Source organism: Schistocerca nitens, chromosome 4, assembly GCF_023898315.1.
Source record: "Schistocerca nitens isolate TAMUIC-IGC-003100 chromosome 4, iqSchNite1.1, whole genome shotgun sequence".
NCBI classification, from domain to species: Eukaryota; Metazoa; Arthropoda; class Insecta; order Orthoptera; family Acrididae; genus Schistocerca; species Schistocerca nitens.
In genome coordinates this window covers 962,809,745-962,836,334 of record NC_064617.1, presented here as the reverse complement: position 1 = coordinate 962,836,334, position 26,590 = coordinate 962,809,745, and the positions used below count along the sequence as shown (strand labels likewise).

At 43.2% G+C, this 26,590-nt stretch overlaps 1 protein-coding gene across 1 annotated transcript in view; it reads right to left on the bottom strand.

The window, feature by feature from the left end:
- The window catches only part of LOC126253644 (alpha-amylase 1-like), a 75,308-nt gene that overhangs the window by 26,774 nt on the left and 21,944 nt on the right, over window positions 1-26,590 (bottom strand). Inside the window, exons 4-5 of the mRNA XM_049955147.1 lie at window positions 16,564-16,679; window positions 1,393-1,523 (exon numbers count right to left, since the gene is read on the bottom strand). Of these exons, the coding sequence (XP_049811104.1) occupies window positions 1,393-1,523; window positions 16,564-16,679 (247 nt within the window). The remainder of the gene's footprint in view (window positions 1-1,392; window positions 1,524-16,563; window positions 16,680-26,590) is intronic.

Here is a 26,590-nt window from a genome sequence, read left to right as displayed (position 1 = left end):
CGGCCATTACCAGTTATTTTGCTGCCCCAATAGTAAAGCTAATCTGCTATCTTTATCTTCACATTTCCTAGTCTAAATCCTTCAGCAGCATCTTTCGATTCGACTACGTTCAACTGCTCTTGTTTTACTTTTGTTATTTATGTAATTTCATCTTATAATATCTTTTCGAAGCCCTGTCCATTCCGCCCAACAGCTCCTCCAAGTCCTTCGCTACCTATGACCGGATAACAATGTTACCAGCAAATTCACATTTATTCGACTTCTAAATTTTTCCTTGGTTTCCAATTCTGCTTGCTCAAGATACAGATTGAATAATGTTGAGGATAGGCTACAGCCACGTCTTAGCAACCACTGCTTCTTTTTCACGTTCTTCTATTCCTATAACAGATGACCGCACTCTGGTTTCTGCTCAAGTTATAAATAATCTTTCGCTCCATTTATCTTATCCCTTCTATCTCCAAAATTTGAAAGAATGTACTGTAGTCAACACTGCTATGTCTAAATGCTGTCTGTAAACTTACAAATGCTGAAAACTTACTTTTACCTTGAAACTTCCTGACAGATTAAAACTGTGTGCCCGACCGAGACTCGAACTCGGGACCTTTGCCTTTCGCGGGCAAGTGCACTACCACCTGAGCTACCGAAGCACGACTCACGCCCGGTCCTCACAGCTTTACTTCTGCCAGTATCTCGTCTCCTACCTCCAAACTTTACAGAAACTCTCCTGAGAACGTTGTAGAACTAGCACTCCTGAAAATTTTCACTCTGCAGCGGAGTGTGCGCTGATATGAAACTTCCTGACAGATTTCTCATTCTGGAAACATGCGCCAGGCTGTGGCTAAGCCATGTCTCCGCAGTATCCTTTCTTTCAGGAGTGCTAGTTGTGCAAGGTTTGCAGGAGAGATTCTGTAAAGTTTGGAAGGTAGGAGACGAGGTACTGGCAAAAGTAAAGCTGTGAGTACCGGGCGTGAGTCGTGCTTCGGTGGCTCAGATGGGAGCCGGCACGGTAGCTCAGCGTGTCCGGTCAGAGAGCCGGTTGGCCTCTATAATAAAAAAAAACTGAGTGGAAGGATCAACCACTGAACTTGAACAGCATGTCTTGAGACGTCCGCAACGACCAAACACAACGATCAACAACGAACAAAAGGCGAAGGTCCCGAGTTCGAGTCTCGGTCGGGCACACAGTTTTAATCTGTCAGGAAGTTTCATGTCAGCACACACTCCGCTGCAGAGTGAAAATCTCATTCTACTTTTACCTTTCTTCTGTTTATTTTCCAAGAAAAGTATTGATTAAAAAAAACTTACTAACCGTACCAGCAGAATTAACACACAAAGAAAGGAATTGAGTTTTAAGGTGTCTGCAGGGACGGAGAAGCTAAGGTACTAACTTACCGAAGTCGATGACCTCCTGGAAGATGAACGGGCGGCTACCCTCGGGGAAGCCGAAGTCAGTGTTGAGATCGCTCACAGCGTCGTAGATGAGTTTCAGCTCCGAAGGTGTCATGTGTTTAGCAGAGTCCACCCTGTCAAGGAAAATGCTATACTTAAACACACGTCACTGCTTTACTGGACTTGGGAAGTTCGGCAAATACATCCCGATAGTACAGGTCAGACAGACTCACTTTCTTTTATAAAATTACAAGGGAAGGAATTTATTCAGCCTGTGTTCATATCACGTTTGGATATTGCACATATTTTGGTGATCTCAGTGACACTACATTGCAGCTGCAGTTTGACTTTCAGGCAATCAGATTTCGTGGAAGCAGCACATAATAATCATTTGCCCATCGCTGTCTTGGCTGTAATCGATACGTAACAGCATATGTGTGTGATGTGGAACATCATGCCCACGGTCCGTTTTCTCTGCTCTGTACCCCAAGTCGAATGAGGAACAAATGCCACTTTAAGGAAACTGGTGAATCACCATAAGTTATACACGTACTGACAATTGTACCAACTATGCGTCGATAAACTGACGCGCTTATTCGATTTCATATAAGCTCGTCATAAGTTTACCCTCTACATAGTATTTATATGAGCTCTGTGTAATTTTCTGTTGCATATTATGTTAGTCTGAAAACAGCGTTCGTGATTTTATAGTTGACGTTTTCCAGACTTGTTCGATTGTCTCCATTTCTTGGATTCGTATAGTAACAGTCTGGCGTTACACTGTATCATTCGTATTCGGTGATTCGCTTAGAGAATGGACCGTGGGATGTGCATTAGAAGTCAATTGTTTTATTTTACTTAAATATTACTCAGTAATAGTGCTAATACTAATTACTAAATAACCTGAAACGTTGCTTTACTGTTCGCTGCAGAAGGGAAGGGGCAGAGGGGGTTGCCCAATAAAAAATTCCTTAATATAATCTCATAACCCACCACATTACCTATAGGGCTTTTAATATTCTCTGCCAGGTTGCAGAAAACACCTACACCCATATACTCGACTCCTTCCTGTACTAATGTTAGACCTGTTATGTCTTTATGGAGGTTGTGTTCTGTCCTACTGTTATGTTCATACTTTTTACTATCTTTTAAGAGAATGGAAGTATTGCTTATGACAGAGCACATTAATGAGTGTTTATATATTGTGAAGCAGTTGTCAAAATACACCTGCAGGACACTAAAAGTAACACCTGGTGTAATTCTTATAATACGCATCTGAATTCTGAAAATACTTCCCCTACAAGTTGCGTCATTCCTCAAATATGATTTAGTAAATCTTCAATGAACAGAGAAATGTAGAACAAACTATTTCCTTCAGCTTTAAATCACTTACAGCAGTAATCATGCATACGTCTAACACAGCTGAACTAAGGTGTTTCATTAACTCCATGTAGTAGTTTCCCAATTAACATTTTGTTCTTTTTATATTTCATTGCTTGAGAACACTATTTTTATAGCCTGTGTCGTTAGACGAGAAGTACTAAATTGTATGCACTGAGATTTGTAAAATTCTAATGGAGATCCATTTCTACCAAACAATCTGTTGATCTCGAAAAAAATGGCTCTGAGTACGATGGGACTTAACATCTGAGGTCATCAGTCGCCTATAACGTAGAACTACTTAAACCTAACTAACCTAAGGACAGCACACACATCCATGCCCGAGGCAAGATTCGAACCTGCGACCGTAGCTGTCGCGCGGTTCCGGACTGAAGCGCCTAGAACTGCTCGGCCGCAACGCCCGGTTGTTGATCTCGTTAGCTGCTTTTTAAGTAAGGGTATAAGGAAACGATACTACTGTTTATTACCATCCTTGAATCATTTGCGAAAATGTAATAGTTGTAATAAATTACAACACTCATATTTAAAGAATTTCATATTTCATTTCCCTGTCACAGATAGTAAAAATTATTTTTGAACATAAGTAACTGTTTTAAGAGTTGTGAAATGAATTCCGGCTTCGATATGTTATACAGAACGAATGGTATAAAATGTCATTGTAACAGATATTTCGAAACTTCCCAATAGCAAAAAGCAGACGAATTACAAATACATTTTTCAGTATTTGGGAGCTTCAGAGAACGAGAAATATATTATCAAATGTCTTTTTAAACTGCAGTTGGTCGCTTAGTTTCCATATACTGCAGCTATCGCAATATACACGTAGATCCTACAGTGTAAATGTGTAATCTTATAGGAGACAAATAATGTATGAAGTAGTTCGCATTTTGGTGGTGAATTGTGTCGTTAAGGTACGTCGCCTAAGATTCACAGTTCATTCCATTGTCATTAACAATATATTATGCACGTTAAAGTAGTAAATGAGTTTTGCTATTTGGGGAGCAAAATAACTGATGATGATCGAAGTAGAGAGGATATAAAATGTAGACTGTCAATGGCAAGGAAAGCGTTTCGGAAGAAGAGAAATTTGTTAACATCGAGTATGGATTTAAGTGTCAGGAAGTCGTTTCTGAAAGTATTTGTATGGAGTATAGCCATGTATAGAAGTGAAACGTGGATGATAAATACGAGGGGCGTTCAAAAATTAAGCTCCGATCGGTCGCGAAATGGAAACGACTATGAAAATCCGATAAAGCTTTGCACAGATGTGTTGGGTAGTGTCTCTAGTATAACCCCAGTTAGCATCACGTCGCTCTTCTCATTTCTGAGCTCGCAGTGAGTGCGTAAAGATGTCTAGAAAATAGTGTCTGCCGCCAAGTACGAGGGCCTGGTGAGAAATTTCGCCTGAAGCTATGCAGCTAACATTACATAACTGTCGTGCTGTTTCTTCTTCAAGACAATTCTCAGCCGCATTCTGCAGGGGCAATGAAGATGCTCCTGCATCGTTTTCAAATGGAAATGTGAGATTACCCACAATACAGTCCGCAATTGTCTCCCCCTGAGTTTCATCTCTGGTCACATGAACCGCTGTCTTTGAAGACAACATTTTGACACAGACAACGAGGTGTAGGCCAGCGTGGAGAATTGGCGGAAAGCACTGGCGGCTGCCTTCTATGATGAGGCTATTGAAAAGTTGGTACAACGCTATGACAAAAGTCTAAGTCAGAACGGTGACTACGTAGAGAAGTAGCTGAAAGGTGTAGCTAATTGTTACAAGTAAAACATTTCTGATGTTCTACATCTACATCTACATTCATACTCCGCAAGCCACCCAACGGTGTGTGGCGGAGGGCACCTTACGTGCCACTGTCATTACCTCCCTTTCCTGTTCCAGTCGCGTATGGTTCGCGGGAAGAACGACTGTCTGAAAGCCTCCGTGCGCGCTCTAATCTCTCTAATTTTACATTCGTGATCTCCTCGGGAGGTATAAGTAAGGGGAAGCAATATACTCGATACCCCATCCAGAAACGCACCCTCTCGAAACCTGGCGAGCAAGCTACACCGCGATGCAGAGCGCCTCTCTTGCAGAGTCTGCCACTTGAGTTTATTAAACATCTCCGTAACGCTATCACGGTTACCAAATAACCCTGTGACGAAACGCGCCGCTCTTCTTTGGATCTTCTCTATCTCCTCCGTCAACCCGATTTGGTACGGATCCCACACTGATGAGCAATACTCAAGTATAGGTCGAACGAGTGTTTTGTAAGCCACCTCCTTTGTTGCTGGACTACATTTTCTAAGCACTCTCCCAATGAATCTCAACCTGGTACCCGCCTTACCAACAATTAATTTTATATGATCATTCCACTTCAAATCGTTCCGCACGCTTACTCCCAGATATTTTACAGAAGTAACTGCTATCAGTGTTCCTTCCGCTATCATATAATCATACAATAAAGGATCCTTCTTTCTATGTATTCGCAATACATTACATTTGTCTGTGTTAAGGGACAGTTGCCACTCCCTGCACCAAGTGCCTATCCGCTGCAGATCTTCCTGCATTTCGCATACAATTTTCTAACGCTGCAACTTCTCTGTATACTACAGCATCATCCGCGAAAAGCCGCATGGAACTTCCGACACTATCTACTAGGTCATTTATATATATTGTGAAAAGCAATGGTCCCATAACACTCCCCTGTTCACTGTGGTTTCAATTTGGCAATCAATCGGAGCTTACTTTCTGAACAGGCCTCGTAGTTTAGACAAGAAGAGAATATAAGCTTTCGAAATGTGGTGCTACAGAAGAATCGGTAGATCACACAACTAATGAGGAGGTATTGAATAGAATTGGAGAGACAAGAAATTTGTGGCACAACTTGACTAGAAGAAGGGATCGGTTGGTAGAGCATATTTTGAGGCATCAAGGGATCACCAATTTAGTATTGTAGGGCAGCGTAGAAGGTAAAAATCCTAGAGAGGAGACCAGGAGATGAATACACTAAGCAGATTCAGAAGGATGTAGGCTGCAATAGGTACTGGGAGATAAAGAAACTTGCACAGGATAGGGTCGCATGGAGAGCTGCATCAAACCAGTCTCTGGACTGAAGACCACAACAACAACATGCACGCTTAGAAGTCCCACCCGTGACTATTTATGGATGGTTTTAGTATTGTTCGCTCTTGCACCGGTCTAGGTATTAATGCTTGTCAGTTACAAATAACGTTGAAATGCTGTACTGCCTCCAGCTAAGGACGCGTTGCTAAATGGGAGAAGAGCAACGATGACGTTTGGAATGGAGGGAACACGTCATAACTAGCGCTGTTTCAGACGCATATCTTCTAGCATGGGACTAGAATAACCAGCCACCTTCGCAATTACAGGGTCGGACTTTGATTTTAGAATGGAGTCATTATAGAACTTTGAGCTTTGTCTTAGACAAAGGGTTGTGCTCTTCTAGATAAACACTGGAAATATAGACTACATTTAACCATCTGGTACTATTCTATCTCAATAACTCCATTTTTATAACGATATTGGTGTCATACCCTGACGAATATGGCAGCGTTAAGCCATGAAGCACCCGTTCCATAATTCTCAAACATAGTGGAGATACTTATAACATAAAAGGTATTAAATAATTTAACTTCCATTCCATTCTAAACTTATGTCTGTCACCCCCACCAGTATGAGATAAGATCCTCAAGGGCACGAACCTACTGCTGTTCCGTGGAAGCAAACAGCCTTCTAATGGAAACTTGAGGGATTTCTTGCCATTCCTGAAAAACAGGCTGTGTTAGTTTATGAAGATAACCGCCTGGAGATATATTTCTCATGGCGTTTTTGGTGGAGCTACAGTGTGGGGATTTGCTTTATCCTGCTGGAAAACGCCATTTTGTGCTCTTTTCATGAAGGGTATGCAACAGGGTTTACCACACTTGCCATGTACTGCCTTCTTTTAACAATTACCGAATCATTCCCGTTGTCACATCCAATAGCTCCCATACCATAGTTTCAGTAGTTGGAGAGATGTGGGTCTCGAGAATCACAACTTCCTGTCGCCTATCACCAGATCATCTATGGACACGTTGGCGTCCATATGACCGACACAAACACAGGAGAGACTCATTACTGAACAACACAAAATGCCGCACATTTAGAGTTGCAAAACTACCGTAGACTGTGGAAGACGGTCATAAGTAGTAGACTACGACAGTAGTGCTGGTCGCCCGCATCTCGTGGTCGTGCGGTAGCGTTCTCGCTTCCCACGCCCGGGTTCCCGGGTTCGATTCCCAGCGGGGTCAGGGATTTTCTCTGCCTCGTGATGGCTGGGTGTTGTGTGCTGTCCTTAGGTTAGTTAGGTTTAAGTAGTTCTAAGTTCTAGGGGACTGATGACCATAGATGTTAAATCCCATAGTGCTCAGAGCCATTTGAACCATTTTTTTAGTGCTGGTCACTTGAGATCATACCCCCGTTACACCGTAACCTGTGCGTTAGGTGTGCTGCATACCAATCGGTTGTCACTGCGTTTCGACCGCTAGTTTGCGCATGCGATCAGTGTCTTAGTAGATTCCCCTAGAAACTAGAAGCGGTGAACACCTAGAAACTGAGTGGAGACATATAAAGAGCCGCATAAGAAAGGGAATATTTCTGCTCTACATAGTTTCCCCCATGTCTGTTACTTAAAAATGAACAGTACGAAAACGAAAATTGTTGATTTGTAACGTGAAACAGAGGGATATTGCAGAAAGAAAAATACAGAGTTATAATGTAGCGCTACATAACAAATTTTCGCGAAAAAAAGGAAAACTAAGAAAAACAGCAAAACAAATACGTATAAAACATTTCTTCAGTACTTTGTCGAGCTTATATAAAACATGCTTCTGTAATTCATAAACAGCTCTCTCACTTATCAGTAATAACAGTCTTTGATCATGACGAAGAACGTTCCACTAAGTACAAAATATCAACAATCATTGTACAGACTGTTTTGTGCTTGTACATGTGAACTGTACTTTCATCAAAAGTAATTGCTTTGGTCAGACAAAAGAGCAGAAGTTATGCTATCAGCTAATTTTTATGAATTGTAAAATTAATTTTATATTTTTAACGATATAAAATACGCAATGAACTAACACTGAAAGATGTGCGGTTGTAATTATGTGTGAAACAAATAAACAAACAAAAGACAGAAAAACAGCGAGAAGTGGCGATTGCTAGTTCCTCCCTAGTAAATTGATTTAAGTTTCCTTCCCTACCAATGCTACTAGTACTACCGGCAATGGTACAATTTACTACGTCATTTATGTACCGTACCAAAACTAGCGAACTGTAGTGTTCGTAGAGCAAAACTTTACACTCAGTGTTCAACTTGATTCTTGCTGTACAACACGCTAGTATTCGTTTCCTTGTGTACAGTGTCAACCGTAAACGACACATCGAAATTCGAGATCTGAAGCCAGATTCCAGCAATCTGTTTCGGACGGTTGGTGGTGTAACTCTGCCTTTAACGTCTGCCCGAATTTCAGCTGTTGCCATACGTCTAGCCGTCAGGCCCAGTCAAACAATCCTACAATCATATCACGCAGTAGTCCGTCTGGTAGGGCCTGTGCGTACTCTTCTTTCGATATGGATGTCCATCACATATGCTCTCGTTCTGCAGCCGTTACACTATAATCAACTGTCCGTGTTATTTGCCGGTATGACACTCCCATAGGCCCTCACGCCAGTGATTCGACCTTTCTCGAAGTCCGAAAGATGACGATAAACCTGCACGTACACATTGTCTTGGCATGCTGTGTTGGAGTAACGGCGGACACGTCCAGTTGCCATTAATCTCTCACGCCATTCTTCATCTGTAAATGTGACATGTTCCTCTACTGAAAATGCTGAAAACAGCCTCGCAAAGCAAAATATTTATCAGTAAATCGCCTAGGGATGGAACACTGGAGTGTCTCAGATACCGAAAGTCTGCCTCGTGAGCTACAGCACATAAGAACGGTGCCCCAACAGATCGGCAATTCTGACAGACAGATTGCATTGTATCCGGATCCCGCTCTAGCTGCTGCCGGATCTGGGTGCTGAAGAGACCTCTCCACTTGGCTCGGTCCTCCTACCACTTCTCTTCCTCCACTTGCTGCCAGGTCACACCACTCCTTTCCACAGTTATTCTCATTCCCGTTTCCCACCATCTTCTTGGGCGCCCTCTAGGTCTTTTTCCATCCATCTTTAATTCTTCCATAATTTTGGGAAGTCTCTGCCCACACATTCTCTTAACATGCCCATGCCATCTTAATCTCCTTTCTTCGATTTATTCTCTCATACTTTCTTGTTTGAGGTCCTTTTCTAATATCTACACTCCTTACTCTGTCCATTGTTGCTTTTCCCTTAACTGCTTTGAGAAATTTCATTTCCCCTGCTTGCAGTCTGCTCCACTCCCTTCCTGTCATTGTCCATGTTTCTCCTCCACAGGTGGCAATAGGGAAGTAATAACTCTTATACATAAGAAGTTTTGCTTTTTCTGAAACTTCCTTATTCTAAATCAGGTGTTTTATTGTTTGGTAGAAATTGCCTCCCTTCTGTAACCTCCTATTAATTTCGTTGGTTTTTATTCCATCACTAGATATTTCACTAAATAAGTGAATATGTCTACCACTTTGAGGGGTTCGCCATTCAAACTAATATTCCTGTTGATCCCTTTGTGTCTTCCAAATACCATTACTTCACTCTTATCTTCATTTATTTTTAATCCATAACTTTTCATTATTTCCTTCCACACATCAAGTTGTAGCTGTACATCTACCTCTTTATCGCCCCATGTTACCATCTGCAAAAATCATCTTTTCTTTTTCTTTTACTATATCTTTAACTGCTCTATTCATACCCTCCATCACGACATTAAAAAGTGTGGAGATAGAATACTTCCTCGTTTAAGTCCTTCTCTTATTTCGAAGCATTCTGAGTTCCCCATTGGTTTTCTAATTTTACAACTGTGTCCTCTGCACATTGTCTTTATTACATTAATGTATCCATTTTCTATACCTATCTTCTTCATTTCTTCCCAGAGTCTTTCCCTGTTAAATGAGTCACATTACATTCCTATGTCTATAAAAACCATTATCACCTTTTTGTTATATTCCCAACTTTTTTCCATCGGTTGACAGATAGAAAATATCAGGTCGATCGTGCTTCTTCCTTTCCTAACCCCTGTTGTTCTTCACTCAGCTCCTTTACTATCTTTTCACTTATTCGATTTAGTAAAATTCTTTCAAAAATCTGACTTTTTTGAAGATGGGAACAATGTCTCCTCTTCTCCAGTCATCAGGTTTTGCACTATTTCTCCACGCATTTGACAGTACTCTACACAACCACTGCATTCCCACTGGACCTGCTATCTTCTCATGTACACTGATACTTCATCAGGTCCTGGGGCTTCCCCCCCCCCCCCCCCTTCATCTTCTTCACAGCTATTTCCATTTCTTCCCAAGTAATATGTCCCAATTCTGCATCCCAACTTATCTCAGTTTCTCTATTATTTGTTGTTTCCTCGTGTAACTGATCCTCAACATTTAACATATTCTTAAAATGATCTCTCCGAAGATCTTTTATATTCCCTGGATCTTCAATCACAGTACCACTCTGTTTCCATCTTTACTGGTACTTCAGAAGACTTCCTCTTATTTCTCGTCATTTTATATAACATTTTCTTATTGCTGTTCACATCTTCTTCAAGTTTATTTTGTAAACTCTTCCCATGCCTTTTTCTTTGCTATTTCCACTATTTCTTTGCTCTTCTTCTTTTCCTCTATGTATCTTTTATGGTCCTCGTCATTTTTAGTGTTTCACCACTTTATCCGTGCTACATTATTTCTTCTAACTGCTTGGATTGTGGTATGATCCCACCAACTTGTCTGCATCTACATCTACATCTACATGGATACTCTGCAAATCGCATTTAAGTGCCTGGCAGAGGGTTCATCGAAACACCTTCACAATTCTCTATTATTCCAATCTCGTATAGCGCGCACAAAGAATGAACACCTATATCTTTCCGTACGAGCTCTGATTTCCCTTATTTTATCGTGGTGACCGTTCCACCCTATGTAGGCCAGTTTCAACAAAATATTTTCGCATTCGGAGGAGAAAGTTGGTGATTGGAATTTCGTGAGAAGATTCCGACGCAACTAAAAGCGCCTTTCTTTTAATGATTTCCAGCCGAAATCCTGTATCATTTCTGTGACATTCTCTCCCATATTTCGTTATAATACAAAACGTGCTGCCTTTCTTTGAACTTTTTCGTTGTACTCCGTCAGTACTACCTGGTAAGTATCCCACACCGCGCTGCAATATTCTAAAAGGGGACTGACAAGCGTAGTGTAGGCAGTCTCTTTAGTAGGTCTGTTACATTTTCTAAGTGTCCTGCCAATAAAACGCAGCCTTTGGTTAGCCTTCCCCACAACATTTTCTATGTGTTATTTTCAATTTCAGTTGTTCGTAATTGTAATACCTAGGTATTTAGTAGAATTTACGGCTTTTAGATTAGACTAATTTATCGTGTAACAGAAGTTTAATAAGTTCCTTTTCGCACTCATGTGGATAACCTCACACGTTTCGTTATTTAGCGTCAACAACCATTTTTGGCACCATTCAGAAATTTTTTCTAAATAGTTTTGCAGTTTGATGACTTTATTAGTCGATAAACGACAGCGTCATCTGCAAACAACCGAAGACGGCTGCTCAGATTGTCTCCAAAATCGTTTATATAGATAAGGAACAGCAAAGGGCGTATAACACTACCTTGAGGAACGCCTCAAATCACTTCTGTTTTACTCGATGACTTTCCGTCAATTTCTACGAACTGTGACCTCTCTGACAGGAAATCGCAAATCCAATCACATAACTGAGACGATATTCCATAAGCATGCAGTTTTACTACAAGCCGCTTGTGTGGTACAGTGTCAAAAGCCTTCCGGAAATCAAGGAATACGGAATCGATCTGAAATCCCTTGTCAATAGCACTCAGCACTTCATGTGAATAAAGAGCTAGTTGTGTTTCACAGCAACGATGTTTTCTAAACCCATGCTGACTGCGTGTCAGTAGACCGTTTCCTTCGAGGTAATTCATAATGTTCGAACACAATATATATTCTAAAATCCTGCTGCATATAGGTGTTAACGATATGGGCCTGTAATTTAGTGGATTACTCCTACTACCTTTCTTGAATATTGGCGTGACCTGTGCAACTTTCCAGTCTTTAGGGTATGGATCTTTCGTCGAGCGAACGGTTGTATATGATTGTTAAGTACGGAGCTAATGCATCAGCATACTCCGAAAGGAACCTAATTAGTATACAGTCTGGCCCAGAAGACTTGCTTTTATTAAGTGAGAGTTGCTTCACTACTGTCTTACTTTTTCCTTTCCAGATGTTCCACCACATACTTTTTGTGCTGCTTCGACTGAAGTGTCTTTGAATAAACTCCATTCCTATTTTACTCCGCAGAAAACTTCTTCTGGAAATTTTTGTATGATTAATTCTCTATACTTCTCAGCACTTTCACTCTCCTTCAGTTTCCAGTCCCATATCCTCATCACTTTCTTCTGTTTTCTGTTTTTCACACACTGATTCATTTTCCATTGTCCCACCAGTAGTCTATGGACTCCATTTGCACTCACACTTCGAATTACCTACACATTTGTTACTTTCTCTTGCCGGCCGCGGTGGTCTCGCGGTTCTAGGCGCTCAGTCCGGAGCCGCGCGACTGCTACGGTCGCAGGTTCGAATCCTGCCTCGGGCATGGATGTGTGTGACGTCCTTAGGTTAGTTAGGTTTAAGTAGTTCTAAGTTCTAGGGGACTGATGACCTGAGATGTTAAGTCCCATAGTGCTCAGAGCCATTTGAACCATTTGTTACTTTCTCTCCTCATTCCCTATCTACTAGAATATAATCAGTTACACTCTTGGTTCTTCCATTTCAATTGTATCCGGTGATAACATGACTTTCTCTCTTCATAAACCAGCTGTTTGCTATTTTTATTCCATTCCCCTGGCACGAATCCAATGTTCTTCCCCCCCCCCCCCCTCCCCTCTTCATTTCTGCCTCAATATCCATAACATCCCAATAATTGCTCAAATCCATTTCTGTCTTTGCCTACCTGTGCAATAAAATCTCACATCACTATATTAGCAACCTCTATATGGTTCTCTAACTCATTTTCCAAGTCCATCTTCTCTTCTTCGCTACATCCTACTTGAGGTGCATAAATCTAGATAACTTTTAGTGTTTCTTTTTGGAATCTCATGTTTAAGATTATGATCCTGTTTGATATATATCTCACACTTTCAATACATCTTTGTACATTCTTATTCACCATCACTGTCACACCATTTCTTCCAAGCATGTCGTTCCCACTCCAGTATAGTTTTCCTCCTCCTCTCAAATTCTTCTCACCTTTTCCCTTCCACTTCGTTTCGCCTAATCCCAAAATATCTAACTGTCTCTGTGTTAGTACATCTGTCGTTTCTTCCATTTTTCCATTGAGAGTTAATATATTAAGGGTGCCAATATTTAGGTTATTTTTCTTTGACCATTTGGTTTCATCTTCTTGTACCGATGAATATCATCAGGTCTCCCACCATTGTCACCAATTCATGAAGAATCAATTGGGTCAAATACTGAGTGATTCATTCCGAGGTTGGTAAATATTTTGAAAAGATATGAAGACTTTCCTGCTAGCTTGCTGGGCCTAAATCAGGAAAGGATATTCTGTTGTGGTTGTCTTCCTTAGCCTTTGGAGTTTCTCCTCCACCACAAGGCAGTGATTTTCTTCTCATTTTAGTCCCCAGAAAGGAAGGATGCCTCATCTGCCAGTTTCACCGTGCCGAAGTCTTTCTTCTCCGCCGTCGCTGCCATTAAGGTCTTCACCCGTAACCCTGGGCATGGGTTCCGTGTTATACCCCTTCGGGATTGGGTCCATGCCTGAGCTCAGCCATCCTATCATATCACTCCGGCCTACTGAAGTGTAGTACGCCCACCTCCGTTCTATTAAAGTTCAAAGCAGGTAGTTGGATGAAGAGGCAATGGCACCCTGTGTAACGGCGTTCTTGTCGTATTTTGGCGGTATGTCTTCACTAACAGATTGAATACCCAAGGGACACGATGTTAAGTGTGTTTTTCGGCCTCCAGCAAAACTGAGGTTTTTGTTGCGTTCGGTCAAAGATGTTCCCAGCCTTAGGAGGCATGAGTACGTAAAATCCCATGCCATTGTGTGAAATGTTGGACAAGCCGAACCATGGAAGAACGTTAAACTGAACACCGTCGTCATAAAAGCCTTGGATAACGTGACAAATCAGCGGCAGCGGAGTGATGTGAGGAGACTGAAGTTTTATTCTCAGCGTCATTTTTCTGGGACTGTCCTTTTGAGGAGGGCAATATTATCAACAGTGATGCAAGTATTCAGTTAAGTGCCACCTGGAATCCAGCATTGGCCATCATTAAATTTAAAGAGGATTTAATTTGACTTTTGAAAGTAAGAGCGCGACTTTCCTTCAATTACGAGCGTCTTCCCGCGCACGTGTAATGTCTGCTAGCGGTGTGATAAATTTCGACGTCATCGCCTGATTATCATGAATCGCGTCTTGTAGCATTTACAAAAGCAAATACCACAACCGGAATATGACGAAAAGTTGTATCGACGACACAGTGTAGGATTTGGACAGCGTGATCCGGCGGCAAAACTGAGAAGTGTATTTGTAGCTGGAGTGAATGTTTGGTAGTGTAACAATTTTCATTTCCCTCAGTGTATTACAATCAGATATTGGGTGCCTTTATCCCTCCTGAGCTACAGTTGATCCGGTTGAATATGACAACTGTTAGGTGAAACACTGAAGATGTATAACGTCCAATACATCGATACGGTTCTTCAAAATGGATTTGTGGCTCCGAAACACGTTACACAGTAAATAGAAAATAAAATTTGTGACTATGGACGTTAATTAGTAGGTTCCTGACCTAGAACTTAAAACTTCCGGGCTGATAGGCCGTGATCGATATATAAAACTCTCCCCTGACGTTCCGTCTACGACTGTGATCATGAAATAAAATTCGGCGAGACGAGCGTCATATCTAAATCCTCGGATTATTATGCACCCATGTATAGAGAGGCTATCGAGATTGACAAAAACCGTAATAATTTTAACAGGAAAGACGAAGGTGTCAAACTGGATAAAATTTGGATGTCAGCGTTGCATTGCAAGCGTGAAGATCGATTACTTTCAATCAATAATGTTGGCATTACCAGAGACAATCTCATTGCCGACGCCACGTGATGGACAGTGGCGCCCTCTCCACTGCCTATAAAATCACCTCTTCCTCGAGTTCTCTTCGCAGTCCGCCGCTTTACCTCGGAGGATGTCTCCCGCAGTCGGTGACGAAACGTCAGGGGAGAGTTTTATACATCGACCACGGCCTATCATCCCGGAAGTCTTAAGCGAAGACAATAGCGGGCGTGATAGCCTACATTGTATGATCCTAACCTAGAAGTTACAGGACAGGCACGACAAAAAGACTGTTAGCAAGCAAGCTTTCAGCCAAAAAGGCCTTCATCAAAAACAAACACACACACACACACACACACACACAAACACATACACTGTCTCTGGTGGTCTCAGCAGCGAGAGACTGTGGTCATGTGTGTGTGAATTGCGTTTGCGTGAGTGCGTGTGTGTATGGTGTCTATTTCTGATAAAGGCCTTTTTGGGCGAAAGCTTGCTTGCTAACAGTCTTTTTGTTGTGCCTGTCTGAGACTCAGCATCTTTGAGTAGCAACTATGCTTTTCATAATATTGTCATTATTGCATCCTGGATTTTCCATTGTTTAAAAAGTTGTTTCAACTGTTTATGTATTGCATTTTCTGAAGTGGCGACTGGGATTCATCCCGGAATTTGTCTTTAGCACCGTGAAAAACCACCTAAAAACCAATCTCATCGTGGGTGTTGTACCAGACCATTTGTCGCCAAGCGTCGTACGGATTCATTCTGGATCTGACTTCAAAGGTTGCGCACTGCCCCCTGAGCTATAAGGGTAGATCGTTATCAGGTTGAAGCTTCCTGGCAGATTAAAACTGTGTGCCGAACCGAAATTGAACACGGGACCTTTGCCTTTCACGGGCAAGTGCTCTACGAACTGAGCTACCCAAGCTCGACTAACGACCCGTTCTCACAGTTTCAATTCTACCAGTACCTCTTCTCTTACCTTCCAAATTTCACAAAAGCTCTCCTGCGAATCTTGCAGAACTAGCAGTCCTGGAAGAGAGGATATTGCGGAGACATGGCTTAGCCACAGCCTGGGAGATGTTTCCAAAATGAGATTTTCATTCTGCAGCAGAGTGTGCGCTGATATGAAACTTCCTGACAGATGAAAACTGTGTGCCGGGCCGAGACTCGAACTCGGGACCTTTCCCTTTCACGGGAAAGTCCTCTACCAGAACTGAAGTTGTGAGGACGGCTCCTGAGTCGGGCTTGGGTAGCTCAGTTGGTAGAGCACTTGCCCGTGAAAGGCAAAGTTCCCGAGTTCGAGTCTCGGTCCGGCACCCAGTTTTAATCTTTAATCTGCCAGGATGTTTCATATCAGCGCACACTCCACTGCAGAGTGAAATCTCATTAATTGTCAAGTTGTAACACCCTCCAAAAATAATCTGGTCTGAGGTGTCAGAGGAGCATTACACACGAGGTACGTCTTTCTGTACGACCGCCACAGACTGTACGCATTGCTCACCTGAAGCCGGCGACACCGAGCTCCACCAAGTGGTTGAGGTACTCGGACAGTTTCTGGCGCACGAACTCCTGCGACTGGTCCAGGTCGTGCAGCTCCACCAGCTCGCAGTCCCTTATCTGCAACAACGTGGGACGTTATCCTGTGCTAAAGTCGATTCTCGATCATCCAGAGTACGAAGTATCCCAGAAAAAGTACGAACAACTGAGTTAGATTTAACAAAAGCGTGACTGCCCAAAGAAGAATCAAGGAAAATATGAAAAACACTGGTGTTCAAAATTAAAGCAACAAAGGAAAATTTTGCAAGGCTGCGTTCATTTTTCCTCAAAACCGTCTACACAGGTGATAGTAAAGTAGAAATAATGTCAAGAAAACAGAACGTAAACAACTACAACTTGCATAAAGATAGACAAAAATGTTCTTAACGGATTCGCACACACATTCCGACAGCTGGTTAATGTGCTCAGTATTAGGTGTGACCACCTCTGGCAGCAATACAGGCATGACAACGACGGGGCATGCAGCGAATGATGTCATCAGTCTCATGTTGAGGCAATGACGCCCGTTCCTCCAGCAGAGCTGCTCGCGAGTCTTGGAGAGTGGTTGCTGGAAGCTGACATGATGCAGCCTGTCTCTCTAGTGCATCCCAGACATGCTCTATGGGATCAGATCGGGAGAGCGAACAGGCTGCGCTATGCGTGCAACATCTTCTGTTTCCAAGACAACATCAACCACTCGTGCTCTATGAAATCGAGCACTACTGTCTATCAGGGTCTGGGCCCAAAGCACCTCGCAACAATTGCACATGAGGTCCTAAGATCTCGTCACAATACCCGACAGAAGTTAAACCTTGCCGATTCACTCGTACAATTTCGTGAAGAGGTGTTCGTGTGCCCACACCATTATGGATCCTCCTCGATGTCGGTCTCAGTCCAAAGTGTTTGGACCCCGAAATCGAGTTCCACGTTCACTCCAGATGCGAATCCGATGAGTATCACTCTCCAGACCAAATCGGGACTCATCTGTAAAAAGAACATTGGCCCATTGTTCGACCGTCTACGTGGCACGTTGACGACTCGACTCTAGACGTTCCCTTCTGTGAACACGCGACACAGGTACATGTAAAGCAGGTATCCGACAATAAAGACCATTTCACTGAAGTCCTACGTACACCGTTTGTCTCTATACAATATGTCCAATGGATGCTGCAGGGTCAGATGCGAGTTACCTTGCGATACTGAGGTGCGAGAATCATCGCACAATCAGCTTAACAGCTCATGCATCGAAGCTGCTCATAAGAATAATATACAGAAGAATGGAAAAGAAAATCGAGAATGCGCTAGGTGACGATCAGTTTGGCTTTAGGAAAAGTAAAGGGACGAGGGAGGCAATTCTGACGTTACGGCTAATAATGGAAGCAAGGCTAAAGAAAAATCAAGACACTTCCATTGGATTTGTCGACGTGGAAAAAGCGTTCGACAATATAAAATGGTGCAAGCTGTTCGAGATTCTGAAAAAAGTAGGGGTAAGCTATAGGGAGAGACGGGTCATATACAATATGTACAACAACCAAGAGGGAATAATAAGAGTGGACGATCAAGAACGATGTGCTCGTATTAAGAAGGGTGTAAGACAAGGCTGTAGCCTTTCGCCCCTACTCTTCAATTTGTACATCGAGGAAGCAATGATGGAAATAAAAGAAAGGTTCAGGAGTGGAATTAAAATACAAGGTGAAAGGATATCAATGATACGATTCGCTGATGACATTGCTATCCTGAGTGAAAGTGAAGAAGAATTAAATGATCTGCTGAACGGGATGAACAGTCTAATGAGTACACAGTATGGTTTTAGAGTAAATCGGAGAAAGACGAAGGTAATGAGAAGTAGTAGAAATGGGAACAGCGAGAAACTTAACATCAGGATTGATTGTCACGAAGTCAATGACGTTAAGGAATCCTGCTACCTAGGCAGTAAAATAACCAATGACGGACGGAGCAAGGAGGACATAAAAAGCAGACTCGCTATGGCAAAAAAGGCATTTCTGGCCAAGGGAAGTCTACTAATATCAAATACCGGCCTTAATTTGAGGAAGAAATTTCTGAGGATGTACGTCTGGAGTAGAGCATTGTATGGTAGTGAAACATGGACTGTGGGAAAACCGGAACAGAAGAGAATCGGAGCATTTGAGATGTGGTGCTATAGACGAATGTTGAAAGTTAGGTGGACTGATAAGGTAAGGAATGAGGAGGTTCTACGCAGAATCGGAGAGGAAAGGTATATGTGGAAAACACTGATAAGGAGAAGGGACAGGATGATAGGACATCTGCTAAGACATGAGGTAATGACTTCCATGGTACTAGAGGGAGCTGTAGAGGGCAAAAACTGTAGAGGAAGACAGAGATTGGAATACGTCAAGCAAATAATTGAGGACGTAGGTTGCAAGTGCTACTCTGAGATGATGAGGTTAGCACAGGAAAGGAATTCGTGGCGGGCCGCATCAAACCAGTCAGTAGACTGATAAAAAAAAAAAAAAAAACTGAGGTGGTGCCGTCGTGCCCTTACACCAGATAAAGGTTCTCTCTTTCTGATGTCACAAATTGACGGCCGGCGCTGACCTGGCCTGCGGGATACAGTTTCAGTCTCTATAAACTGTCACCACATCCGGGAACAACAGAACGATTCACGTTAAGCCGTCGGCCATAACAGACTGGGACTTTCCTGGTTCCATTCTTCCCATGGCCCTCCACCGCAGAGAGTCTGGTAGGCGTCTCTTCTGTGCCATACTACACCCTCTGTCACTGTATACACAGCAGTTGTGGATGACGGACTATCCGCAAACATTACGCCTTTTGATAGGTGCCCTGACGTCATCGTTGGCGTGGCTGTCCATTGACCGAAATGCCACCTTCCGTGCGAAACGCCATCGTACCAACGTCTGCTGACAGTTTGTGTGATTATATCACGAATTAGAATGGTGAAATAGCAGGTTAATAATTTTTTTTTCACAACGCGAGGCCACAGTCATAATACAGGGTTATTACAAATGATTGAAGCGATTTCACAGCTCTACAATAACTTTATTATTTGAGATACATTCAAAACGCTTTGCACACACATACAAAAACTCAAAAAGATTTTTTAGGCATTCACAAATGTTCGATATGTGCCCCTTTAGTGATTCGGCAGACATCAAGCCGATAATCAAGTTCCTCCCACACTCGGCGCAGCATGCCCCCATCAATGAGTTCGAAAGCATCGTTGATGCGAGCTCGTAGTTCTGGCACGTTTCTTGGTGGAGGAGGTTTAAACACTGAATCTTTCACATAACCCCACAGAAAGAAATCGCATGGGGTTAAGTCGGGAGAGCGTGGAGGCCATGACATGAATTGCTGATCATGATCTCTACCGCGCCGAAAATTCAAAGCGTTTGACTTTGTCATCGGGTGTCAGGGCTTGTAGCAATTGTAAACGGTAAGGCTTCTGCTTTAGCCTTTTCCGTAAGATTTTCCAAAACGTCGGCTGTGGTACGTTTAGCTCCCTGCTTGCTTTATTCGTCGACTTCCGCGGGCTACGCGTGAAACTTGCCCGCACGCGTTCAACCGTTTCTTCGCTCACTGCAGGCCGACCCGTTGATTTCCCCTTACAGAGGCATCCAGAAGCTTTAAACTGCGCATACCATCGCCAAATGGAGTTAGCAGTTGGTGGATCTTTGTTGAACTTCGTCCTGAAGTGTCGTTGCGCTGTTATGACTGACTGATGTGAGTGCATTTCAAGCACGACATACGCTTTCTCGGCTCCTGTTGCCATTTTGTCTCACTGCGCTCTCGAGCGCTCTGGCGACAGAAACCTGAAGTGCGGCTTCAGCCGAACAAAACTTTATGAGTTTTTCTAAGTATCTGTAGTGTGTCGTGACCATATGTCAATGAATGGAGCTACAGTGAATTTATGAAATCGCTTCAATCATTTGTAATAGCCCTGTATATTTCTTTAAAGTCAGTACCGCCATTAGACTGTTGTTTATTTACAGTGTTACATTTATACTTACACAATCATGATTTCGGCTTCAAAGTGCCATTATCAAGTGTTTTAAGTATTATAAATTGTCTAAGATGGCATACTGTCGTATGACTGAGTAATGAAACAAAGGAGTAGGATCTGCCAGAAATATCGACTCTTAGACAATGTGTCTAATAGTGTATTTTAATACGACAGTATGCCATCATAGGCGATTTATAACACTTAAAACACTTGATAATGGCACTTTGAAGCCGAAATCATGATTGTGTAAGTATACTTGTAACACTGTAAATAAACAACAGAGTAATGGCGGTACTGACTTTAAGGAAATAGCAGTTTGTTGCTTTAATTTGGGCACTAGTGCACGAGCGTCCCCTTCAAAAATATTTCTGCAGTTTCAGTAACACTCGTATCTGCTTACAAAATAACAACTAGAATTCTAAACATATTTTGTTACATTTCGTTACCTTTTATTTAACGTTTAAAAGACGTCAGCGACCTGTTTCTACTTCAGTGACAATATTGAGTGACAAAAAGTGTGATACATCCAGAAGACATGGCCAGAAAGCAATTTAACTTCATACACATACACAGCTTCAATGGGTATCTGAATGTTGAGAGTTGCAGTTCTCTGTAACAGATATAACGGCCACCAGAGTGCATTAGTCTACTTCTTGTTCAGTACTGTTGCGAGACAAAAGGTATACGAGGTGCGGCTAGAAAAAAACCGGACTGATGCTGGAAAAAACATTTATTTACAATTATTTACAATTTCATGTTATCTCCTTCAATGTACTCTCCTCCTCGGTCTCTACACCGCTCCATACGAATTTTCCACTGTTCATAGCAATGCTGCAGATCATTTTCGGTAAGTCCATACATTACTTCCGTCGCTTTTTCTTTTACTGCTTCAACAGTCTCAAATCTAGTTCCTTTCAAAGCTGACTTGACTTTAGGGAAAAGAAAAAAGTCACAGGGGGCCAAATCAGGTGAGTAGGGTGGATGATCTAAGATGGGAATGTTGTGTTTTGCCAAAAACGTCTTCACTGACAACGCACTGTGAGCTGGGGCATTGTCTTGGTGAAGGATCCGTGACTTTTTTCTCCACAAATCGTTCCGTTTTCTCCGTACTCGCTCACGTAGGGTAGCCAGGACGCTAATGTAGTAATGCTGATTCACTGTTTGTCCCTCTGGTACCCAATCAATGTGCACAATCCCTTTGATGTCAAAAAAAAAAAAATCATCATTGCCTTGAATTTCGATTTTGACACTCGTGCTTTTTTTGTCGTGGAGAACCAGGAGTTTTCCAATGCATCGATTGGCGTTTAGTTTCGGGATCGTAAGTAAAAAACCACGATTCATCGCAAGTAATAACATTTTGTAAGAAGGTGGGATCACTTTCAATGTTTTCCAGGATGTCAGAACAAATCATTCTTCGGCGTTCCTTCTGTTCAATTGTCAGACACTTTGGAACCATTTTTGAACACACTTTGTTCATGTTGAAACTTTCATGAAGAATCTGCCTAACACTTCCCTTGTCAACTCCTGGTAACTCAGACACTGCTCTGATTGTTAAACGGCGATCTTGTCGAACAAGTTTACCGATTTTTTCAATGTTTGCATCAGTTTTTGCTGACAATGGTCTGCCAGTGCGAGTGTCATCACTGGTGTCTTCGCGGCCATTTTTAAATCGTTTAAACCACTCAAACACTTGTGTTCGCGATAAACAATCATCGCCGTACACTTGTTGTAACATTACAAACGTTTCACTTGCAGATTTTCCTAGTTTGAAACAAAATTTGATGTTAACACGCTGTTCTTTCTGTACACTCAACATTTTCCGACGCACAGACAAAACGTCAACTACTTAAAACAGACGCCACGGGCAGACTGAGTGCAGGAGGCAGATGAAACTCGAGCAGTAGGTGGAGCGAGAGTCACGTGACAGGCCACGCCACTTTCAGCCTTATTGCATTCGTTTTATTGTTTCACCAGTACTAGTCCGGTTTTTTTCTAGCCACACCTCGTATAAGGTGCGTGAACCGCGTTAGATGATGAATCGTCACTGTGTAGGACACGGGCGTGTCACGTACTCGTATGAGAAAGCGTTATCAGCACCTGAGAGAATTTGGAAGAGACCTCACTGTGGGTTTCCATTTGGCCTGCAGGTTGAATAGTATCCATGTTTGTGGGACATTCATTATGACAGCTACCTGATACTGGACTGCATCGGAACGTGATGGCGCGCATACTCGTCTTAGCGTTCCTACCGACCACGTCTGATTTCGAGGTACTGTCGTGTGCAGGAAGATCCACAGATCTGTCCCTGTCAGAACATGTGCAAGACTAGTTCGGACATCAACTGCCTCCCAGTCCCAGTATCTAGGATATCAAAGGTCAGTTATTGCAGTTCGGACCATCATGCCCCAGGGGAGGGTAGAATGAATTCATGATACCCTTCCCAAACAGTCAGTGCTTCCAGGCCAGACGGAGCTCGATTTCATACTGATAAGGGATCTGCCGAGTTCTTTGTAGAGTTCGCTCGATTTTGTAATAACGTCGTATAACCTCTCAGTGCCTGTGAGCGCTTAGCGTGAACATGAACAATTCGATTCCATCGCGAATGTGAAATTAGCTTTCTCAACTCTCTCTTCATCACGAAGAAAGATGAAAATGTGGCGTAGGTGACTTTTAGCACCAGTCCAAACGAGAATGACCTTAGCAACTGCGTAGTGGAAAGTACGAGGTGCATTCAAGTTCTAAGGCCTCCAATTTTTTTTCTAATTAACTACTCACCCGAAATCGATGAAACTGGCGTTACTTCTCGACGTAATCGCCCTGCAGACGTACACATTTTTCACAACGCTGACGCCATGATTGTATGGCAGCGGCGAAGGCTTCTTTAGGAGTCTGTTTTGACCACTGGAAAATCGCTGAGGGAATAGCAGCACGGCTGGTGAATGTACGGCCACAGAGAGTGTCTTTCATTGTTTGGAAAAGCCAAAAGTCACAAGGAGCCAGGTCAGGTGAGTAGGGAGCATGAGGAATCACTTCAAAGTTGTTATCACGAAGAATCTGTTGCGTAACTTTAGCTCGATGTGCGAGTGCGTTGTCTTGGTGAAACAGCACACGCGCAGCCCTTCCCAGACGTTTTTGTTGCAGTGCACGAAGGAATTTGTTCTTCAAAACATTTTCGTAGGATGCACCTGTTACCGTAGTGTCCTTTGGAACGCAATGGGTAACGATTACGCCCTCGCTGTCCCAGAACATGGACACCATCATTTTTTCAGCACTGGCGGTTACCCGAAATTTTTTTGGTGGCGGTGAATCCGTGTGCTTCCATTGAGCTGACTGGCGCTTTGTTTCTGGATTGAAAAATGGCATCCACGTCTCATCCATTGTCACAACCGACGAAAAGAAAGTCCCATTCATGCTGTCGTTGGGCGTCAACATTGCTCGGCAACATGCCACACGGGCAGCCGTGTGGTCGTCCGTCAGCATTCGTGGCACCCACCAGGATGACACTTTTCGCATTTTCAGGTCGTCATGCAGGATTGTGTGCACAGAACCCACAGAAATGCCAACTCTGGAGGCGATCTGTTCAACAGTCATTCGGCGATCCCCCAAAACAATTCTCTCCACTTTCTCGATCGTGTCGTCAGACCGGCTTGTGCGAGCCCGAGGTTGTTTCGGTTTGTTGTCACACGATGTTCTGCCTTCATTAAACTGTCGCACCCACGAACGCACTTTCGACACATCCATAACTCCATCACCACATGTCTGCTTCAACTGTCGATGAATTTCAATTGGTTTCACACCACGCAAATTCAGAAAACGAATGATTGCACGCCGTTCAAGCAAGGAAAACGTCGCCATTTTAAGTACTTAAAACAGTTCTCATTCTCGCCGCTGGCGGTAATATTGCATCTGCCGTACGGTGCGGCCATCTCTGGGACGTATTGACAATTAACGCGGCCTCATTTTAAAACAATGCGCTTGTTTCTCTTTCCAGTCCGGAGAAAAAAAATCGGAGGCCTTAGAACTTGAATGCACCTCGTACAGCGCTGCGCGCGATAAACAAGTCGTCTTTTCGGCTGTCTGTAGCGATGGACAGACACTATTTCACATACATTAGGATCTCATTTTACTTTATTTCCTCTTCCGCGTCGGTGTGTTTCCCTTTTCTTATCAGCCTGTGTACATCTTTTCTAAGGATGTTTATATGAAACGTTTTGGAGTTGCAGATGGAATCATCTCTGCTTCTCCTTCTCCTTCTTCTTCTTCTTAAAAGCAATGTTGCAGGGTGCGCTTCCTCCCTCCATGTGATATGTGTCGTGCTGTCTAATCTTCCTGCTTCGGGACTGATGCGTTGATGGCGTAATCCTTAATGTTTTCGCTGCATCTTATCCTTTTCCACTTCACGTTTTTGGCCTCAACAACCTGTTCTCTTCCTTCTAGTGTCAATCATTTGTGCTTTTTGAAGCCACGTTTACTAGTGATTTATGTACGGTAGCAGAGACTGCGGTTGTAAGGAAACGGTGGAATGTCGTGAAGAGTTGGATGACGAAACACACACAGAAACAGTTGACGAATCAATTCGAACTACCAACTGTTACGCAGCCGCTACCTTCGAATTATAGAGCTTTTTCGGGCTTTCGTTCATAACTATCTTTTCGATTTACCGCGTGTGTCAAAGCACTTACGATAGCATAGATTTATGGAGCTTATTTCGAGGTACAGGGAACCTATTTCGATTGATCGAGGTTCCAGTTACCAAGAGTCGACTTCACAAGTTTAAGAGGTGCCAATTGTGCTTCTTTTGGCTGGCTGATACCCAGATAATTCCCTACAAATACGGAGTAGAAACGTTCTTCAGACCCAAGAGTTAACCATCTTATCATTCACTACAACGTCGTGACTAAGGAAGCAATTTTGGAGCACACACAGCGTTTGCCTCAATTAAACATGAACATTTTATATATAACATGCATTATGTTAGAGACTACCATTTGGAAGAATGTGTACTGCCTTGGTAAAATAATAATTACTACAGCTGAACAGGAATCGTGATTCAGTATCTTGTGTGAGATTTGGTTATACCGTGAGCGCTTAGCGTGAACATGAATAATTTCATAGCATCTCGAATGTGAAATTACTGTTCTCACCTCTGTCTTGAATACGAAGAACACTGAGAGTATGGCGTAGGTGAATTTTAGCAGCAGCCTAGTGGAAAGTACATGGAGCGCGTTTCTGTCTCTGTAGACGTGGACAAATACGATTTCATATTCACTAGGATCTCATATATACACTCCTGGAAATGGAAAAAAGAACACATTGACACCGGTGTGTCAGACCCACCATACTTGCTCCGGACACTGCGAGAGGGCTGTACAAGCAATGATCACACGCACGGCACAGCGGACACACCAGGAACCGCGGTGTTGGCCGTCGAATGGCGCTAGCTGCGCAGCATTTGTGCACCGCCGCCGTCAGTGTCAGCCAGTTTGCCGTGGCATACGGAGCTCCATCGCAGTCTTTAACACTGGTAGCATGCCGCGACAGCGTGGACGTGAACCGTATGTGCAGTTGACGGACTTTGAGCGAGGGCGTATAGTGGGCATGCGGGAGGCCGGGTGGACGTACCGCCGAATTGCTCAACACGTGGGGCGTGAGGTCTCCACAGTACATCGATGTTGTCGCCAGTGGTCGGCGGAAGGTGCACGTGCCCGTCGACCTGGGACCGGACCGCAGCGACGCACGGACGCACGCCAAGACCGTAGGATCCTACGCAGTGCCGTAGGGGACCGCACCGCCACTTCCCAGTAAATTAGGGACACTGTTGCTCCTGGGGTATCGGCGAGGACCATTCGCAACCGTCTCCATGAAGCTGGGCTACGGTCCCGCACACCGTTAGGCCGTCTTCCGCTCACGCCCCAACTTCGTGCAGCCCGCCTCCAGTGGTGTCGCGACAGGCGTGAATGGAGGGACGAATGGAGACGTGTCGTCTTCAGCG